Genomic DNA, 7,122 nt, shown 5'->3' on the forward strand with positions numbered 1-7,122 from the left:
GCATGTCTGGCCTTCAGCCAGACCTGTGGAGGATGCAGGACCGCCCACCTTCGGGGCAACACGCAGGGGCCCTTACCAGGTGGAAGGCCTCATGGGAGTGCTGGAAGGTCAGGAGCATATACTTGAGGACAGACAAGGCGGCTCCCCGGACAATGGGATACAGAAGCTTGGAGAAAACCTGGAAGAAAGCCTCTGGTCAGGAGTCCCCCAGGCCTGGGCCACCCAAGGCCAAGGGTAGCCACAGGCCTGAAAGGGAGCCAGAGATGCTGGAGTTAAAGCAGCAGACCCATGTGGGAGTAAGAACACAGAGGTGCTCATAGACCTGGGTGGATGGATGGGTGGTGAGATGGACAGCAAAACAGTTAGATATCTGATGGATGGATGGATGGATGGACATACCAAAAGTGACAGACACACACACTTTAATGAAGAGTCAGAAGAATGAATGGGGGAAACCTGAAGCCCAGAGAGAAGCAGTGAATTGTCCCAGGTCACAGCGAGCTTGGGTGGGAGCCCCGTGCTCTGCCTCCCAGACCTGCATTGCCCCTGGCAAGAGACTAGCAGGAAAGGCCAGAAGCCGGGGCTAGGACAGGGGCCCACCAACCTTCTCAATTTTGGCGAGTGACACCTCGATCAAGATGCTGAACTTCTTAACAGCGGCCAGGCCCTTCAGCAGTGCAATGATCCACTTGTCAATGTTCTTCCCCAGGGGCCAGGACACCCAGTCGATCATCCTGGTGAGGGGAGTGACCGTGACACAAGGATCAGGGAGGCCCAAACGCCTGGGAGGGGGCAGCCCAGGGACCAGCCATAATGACCTGAGATCCCCCCACACTGACTCACACCTACACAGGGCAGCCCTGGGATCCGTGGGATGAACAGGACACCTCTGGGAACTGCAAATATGCCCAGCACAGGCACCTGGCAGAGACTGGGGCTCCCAGCCCGGCAGAAGGGGAACCAGGCCCTCTCAGTATTCCCAACCTCACCTCATACACAGTGAGTTGCAGTGGCAGAACAGGGCTTTTGGCTGCCTCTGTCTGGACTGTGAGGCCCAATGGCAGGAGGAGTACTGCCCCCAGGCTGGAAGCTCTGGCTCCAGCAAACCCTTGCTTGTGACCTGGAGCAAGTCACTTACTCTCTCTAGCCTCAGTTTCTTCCGGTCAAATGGGGATAATATCTACCTCACAGGTTTGTTATAAGAGTTAAAAGAGATAACAACAGCTAACAGCTAACATTTATGTCATATTCACTCTGTACCAGGCACTGCTCCATCTGCCTTACATGTATTAACCCTTCTGACCCCCTCAAGATAATGCCTGCATGCACTGAGCATGAAGCTGCCACACCGTAGGTGCTCAGAAAAACGTCACTAGTATCATTATTTTTATATTCAGTAGACTGGGCTATAAAGAGAACAATAGAGAGCAAAGCAAATAGTAGTAATTATGGTAATAATAGCTACCATTACACTGTTCTATGCACTTTACACGTAATATCTCATTTTATCTAATTCAATCCTCACAACAAACCTGTAAGATGAGTTCAATTATACTACAAATTATGGATGAGGAAGCTGAGGCATAGAGGGGTTGAGTAACTTGCCCAGAGTCACACAGGCAAGAAGTGGGAGAGCCAGGATTTGAACTCACACAGCTTATCTCCAGAGCCTACACTCTTACCCACTGAAGACAAGGAATCCAGGAAGGCCCAATGAAGACAGTGGATCTGCACACAGGTATGGAAAGAATGGCAGGGGGGAGGGGGGATGCCAGGTAGATGGGGTCTGTAGAGCCAAAGGCCTGCAGGCAGGAGGGTAGGTGTCATATTCGGGGATCACGGGCCAGGCATATGTGGCTAGATCACAGGTGCAATGATGTTCAAATGAGGTGGGGGATGTGCAAGAGCTCTGTGAGCTGAAAAGCACCCAAACTCTGTTTATCATACTTGCCAAACTCAGAAAGCACTTCATTAAAGTAATTTTACCTCCTATCATTGACCCTGTGGAAACCTGACAACTTCTTATACCACCTCTGCTATTACAGAGGGGAGAACTGACGCTCAGAGACTTCACTGACTTGTCCAGGGTCACAGAGTTGGTACCCAGCCTGAGAGCATCACTAGGGCAAGGCTCTCTGTGTCTTACACATCCAGCCTGGGGCCAGGCACAGGAAGGGCTCAAAGAAGGATGGATGAATGAACAAGCATGAGGGCCTGGGCCCTCTGACACTATATCTAGCCCAGCAATCCCACCCAGTGGAAGGGGCTTCTGGGAGAGAGAGAGACCTGACCACCACTCGTCCCTCAGCCCACCTGCTGATGGCAGTCAGCATCTGGGAGTCGGTCACACTGTCATCATTGCTGAGGTTCCGGACGACACCATCCATGAGCTCCAATGGGAGGTGCTGGACCACACTGGCCAGGGCGCTAGATGGTGGCTCCTCCTCTGGAACAGGTGCCCGGGCTGAGCTTTGCAGGACAAGTGGACCCCACACCTCCCCTATCACCACATGTCCTTCATGCTGCCAAGGAACTAGGGAGCCTCTGCAAAGAGCACATCAGGGCCACCTCCTTGCCTCCTATAGCATCCCAGCCTCTGATCTCATCTTAGCTCATTCACTCAACAAACCTTCACTGGCACTGCTTTGGCCCTGTGCTGGGCAAAGAAAAAAGCACTAACCCCCAGCTGTGCATGTATAGGCATAGACCCTTAGATGGGGTAACACTGGAGCTGGCAAGAACAGGTAGGAGGGCTATGTGACTTGGCGGGAGGGAGGACATTCCAGGTGGAACCCAATAGAGATGAAAAAAAAAATTAGTTATCGGCCTTCCCTGGTGGCACAGTGGTTGGGAGTCCGCCTGCCGATGCAGGGGACGCGGGTTCGTGCCCCGGTCTGGGAAGATCCCACATGCCACGGAGCGGCTGGGTCCGTGAGCCATGGCTGCTGAGCCTGTGCTCCGCAACGGGAGAGGCCACAACAGTGAGAGGCCCGCATACCGCAAAAAAAAAAAAAAAAAAAAAAAATTTAGTTATCAAAATTTGTTGTCCAGTTGTATAAAGACCTAGGTCCTTATACACCTGGCCTTGGTCCTTCCTCCTGCCAGGTACATTCCCTTCCTTTCCCCTGAACAGCCCTATAATCAGGGAAGGCACAGATTTTATTTCAGTCACTTAAACTACAGTCCAATTTCCACAGTTGTCAACGGAGGGCCAAGATTTACAATTCAGTTGACACATATAGGTTCTATCATGTCTCCAGACCTTCCACTCTGCCTGCCCTGAGTACCTTATCCCTGCTGCCTGGTGCTACCCAGCTCTCAAGGCCTGACTCAAAAGTCATCACTTCTACGAAACCCACCTGACCCAAAGGACATGATGACCACCTCACATCTTGTTGTCTCAGCCCCCTGGTCCTCCTCCAGGCCCGACTGATCTGGGTCCCCTCCTCTCTGCATGCCCAGCAGGCACCACCGGATAGGAGCCCCCCACCCGGCAGGAGCTCAGAAGGGGCCTGCTAACTAAACGAAGTAACAGCACCCGCCCACACACACACACACACACACCTGTGCACCAGCATGCACACGCCACACCACGAGGTGGGCACGCCACACAGGAGACTCCGCACGCACGGGTCCCGGCCGCCCCTATCACACACGCACCTGTGCAGGAGATGACGGCGAACAGCTCCTTGAGGCAGGGCAGGATGGCAGCGGGCTGCGCGCGCCACAGCTGCGCCAGGAGCCCGCTCACCTGCTGGGCCTGCTCCAGGAACTCCACGGCACCCTCCTCGCCGTCGGCCGGGCAGCGGAAGCGGCCGAGGCAGCGCACAAGCTGCTGGCAGAAGAGCAGGCGGTGAGGGCCGTCGGGGACGCAGCGCGGGTGCCGCGCCAGCAGCCGCGCCACCTGCGCACAGGTCGCGGGCCCCGGGCGCTCGCACACGGTGCGCAGCACCTCGCGCCGCAGCAGCGCGAACACCTCATCGGCCGAGGGCCCCTCGGGCAACAACTGCAGGCCGAGCTGTACGCAGGCCAGCGCGCGGGCGCCCGGCGGCCCGGCGCCCCCCTGAAGCAGGCGCAGCACTCGGCGTGCGCTGAAAAATTCGGCGAAGACTTCTGGGTGGTGGCGGCCAGCCACGTGCAGCAGCTGGCAGCCCACGCGGCGGGGCAGCTCATCGGCGCTGCTCACGTAGAGGCGCGTGCCCAGCGCCAGCAGCGCCAGGCACTGCTCCCGCTCCAGCGGCTGCCGCGCCGCCTCCAGCACTCGGCGCACCAGCCCTTGCTTCACGCTCGCGGGGTATGATGACGTCACCACCGCCTCCAAGATCTTGTCCATGGCGGCCACGCTGCAGGGGACAGGGAGCAGGGTCACACTCTGCCCGACAGGACCGATCCCCCACGTGGTCCCCTGCGTGCTGAGGCTTGGGGGCAAGCAGCTCAACCTCTCTGGGCCTCAGTTCCCCATCTGTGAAGTGGGGCAAGGATCCTACCTCCCCCGGAGGTGACGTGATGAGGAGAAGCACAATGCCTGGCATAAAATAAGCCCCAGTGGGTTGCAGTTATTGCTGATGAGCGCCTTTCATCTCACAAAGCCTACACCTGAGCCTTCCCCTCCTCCACCCCTTTGCCCCTCTCTCCTCAGGCCTCCCTGGGGACCTCCATCGGTTCTTGGCGAGGCAGGTAAGAGCTGCATCTAGAAGCTGCTGTCCACGGTCTTGGCCAAGCCATGTCCTGTGGGGAGATGAGCTGTGCACATACACAAATCACACCTCCAGAAAGGAAGGGCTGACAGGGCTTCCAGAGATCTCTGGTGCACTTTATTCTGCCCCCAATCAGCTTCTTGCTCTTTCTCAAATGACCTACCCTTTTCCTCTTTGTGTTCGTTGTGCCTTTTGCCTGAAACATCCTATCTCCCAAGACCTCCACCACTAACACACATTCATACAACCAGGCAAAGTCCTACTTTCCTTTAAAGCCCACTTCAAACACCCAATCCTTAATGAGAACCTCCCTGGACTTCCAGGCATGAATTCATCCCTCATCTGGACTCCTACAGCCACCTGTGGCCTCTTCCTCTGTTGCAGCTGGGATCACATAGTGCGGAGTTGTACGGGTCCGAATCTCCTCCACTAAGGCAGATCATCTCATCTCTGTGCTCAACCCTGCACAGGCAGGCCCTGTCGCCTCCCAAGCCTCAGCCCACACCAGCCCCTCACTGTGGGCTCACTATGTCCTCCCTGCCCCGGGCTTTTGCACTCACTTCTCCCTCCCCTCCTTGCTTGGCTCACCCTGCAGAGCTCAGCTCAAACTTCTTCCACACAGAAGGCCTGTCTGACCTCCTTGTATGGGTCAAACACCCCTGTTAACAATTTCAGAGCATCCTGTCCTCCTTTATAGCACTTATCATGATTACTTGATTGGGGTCATCCTCCTCCACTATACTATATAGGTTCCTGAGGGCAGGAACCAAGTCAGGTTTTGTTCACCACAGTATCCCCAGCACCTCGCACAGTGCCTGGCACACAGTAGGCATTTGTTGAATAAGCAAATGCAGAGTGTGGTGTGAGTTACTGCTACCTTATTCCTCTGAGCCATAATATACTTCCCTCTGTCCTTCCACTCCACTTTAGCTGTTTTCTGGAAAACTTCATCCCAAGCTGACCCACTTTGATTCCTGATTCTCATGCTGGTTCCCACAGGTTCAGCTCCTAAAAGGCGGGACCACTTCTTTGCTTCCGTCTATAATCCCGCACTAGGCAGGACCCAATGTAAGGTTCAGTATACGCTAAATGTTTAATTAAACTTATTGTCTCAGTGAAAACTACTCTACAGTTAAGACCTGGAATAGGTGTGAAGACAAGCCAGAAATTTCCTAGATGATGGGCCAGAAACTTTTATGCAAAACCATAGATACTGTGGGACCCCAAATATGTGCCAGGCCCTATGGAGACACTCCCTTCTCTGTCCTAGCTCTCCACCGAGATTAAACCTCCATTACTGCGTGTGTTACAATGCAATGGGCACATTTGTTTCTCTCTCTCTCACCAGGCTGTGAGCTCCTTGGGGCAGGTACCAGGCTTCTTTTTCAATGGCTGGCCAGTCACTGCAGAGTATGGCTAGACGGTGTAGCCAAGGCACAGATCAGTGGCTCCTGAATGCTGGCCTGGTTGCCTCAGAATCACCTGAGCACTTAATACAAGTTCATATGCCCAGGGCCCACCCCAAGCTTGGAACGATGTTAGACTCTATTCTTTGAGATTCAACCGGGATGCATTCTGCTTACCATCCAGCTTACTTATGCTCTCTGAGCCTCTATTAGGAGAAATCCTAATCAATGAGATATTGACATCATGTGTGGAGGAAGAGGATCTGGGGGCAGGCAGAAATGGAGTTCTGGGGCTAAGGAAGGCTCTCGAAGTGGAAAGAAAATCAGACTAGGAATGAGGAGTCCTGCATTCTAGTGTGACCTGGAGTAAATCCCATGCAGTCCTGCAACTCATTGTGTGACCCTGAGCACATAATATCGTGAGCCTCTTTTGTGTAAAATGGGGATAAATGATATCAGGCTGAACCACATCAAAGGGAGGGATCAGATGCTGGCAATCTCCTATCATTCTACCTGATACCTATCACATAAGGTGGTCTGTGCCTGGCAGCTGGGAGCTTGGTCAGTGGAGCCATTCTGTGAGGGCTCTGATCTCCGAGGCCAGCCCTGCAGCCTCTGTGTAGTCTGTGGCCTGACCACTCCAGCAAGCCCTGCCTATCTGCCCCCACTCCCACGCAAGCAGTTTGAGGTAAGCTGTCACCATGGTCACCAACAAACCCACTCAGTAATATCCTGGATACATTCATGCAAAGGGGTTTTTAGAGGAGTGGACCTCACCTGACCCATCCCAGGCCACGGAAGGGAGGCAGAACAATGCCTGCTCTCCCCACGGCATGGATGGAGAAGCCAAGGATCAACAAGGGAGAAAGACACGGCCTTGGCAGGGTGGGACTAGAACCTGCACTCATCCTCTCTAGGGGAGGAAGAAGCAGACCCCCAGTGCTCCTCAGGGGAGGGTGGGTTACCCTTCCTTCTAGGCTCTGGATGAGGAGATGGCCTGTCGACACTGGCTCTGACCC

General features: G+C 54.6%; 1 protein-coding gene across 1 annotated transcript in view; it reads right to left on the reverse strand.

The window, feature by feature from the left end:
• Nucleotides 1–4,333, reverse strand: part of USP35 (ubiquitin specific peptidase 35) — a gene marked incomplete at its 5' end in the record, with an annotated part of 70,598 nt that extends 66,265 nt beyond the window's left edge. The window contains 4 exons of the mRNA XM_082660807.1: nt 77–178; nt 605–734; nt 2,314–2,446; nt 3,661–4,333. Of these exons, the coding sequence (XP_082516933.1) occupies nt 77–178; nt 605–734; nt 2,314–2,446; nt 3,661–4,333 (1,038 nt within the window). The remainder of the gene's footprint in view (nt 1–76; nt 179–604; nt 735–2,313; nt 2,447–3,660) is intronic.
• Between the last annotated feature and the right edge of the window lie 2,789 nt (nt 4,334–7,122).

Source organism: Grampus griseus (assembly GCF_964374135.1).
Source record: "Grampus griseus genome assembly, chromosome: 8".
Lineage (NCBI taxonomy): Eukaryota > Metazoa > Chordata > Mammalia > Artiodactyla > Delphinidae > Grampus > Grampus griseus.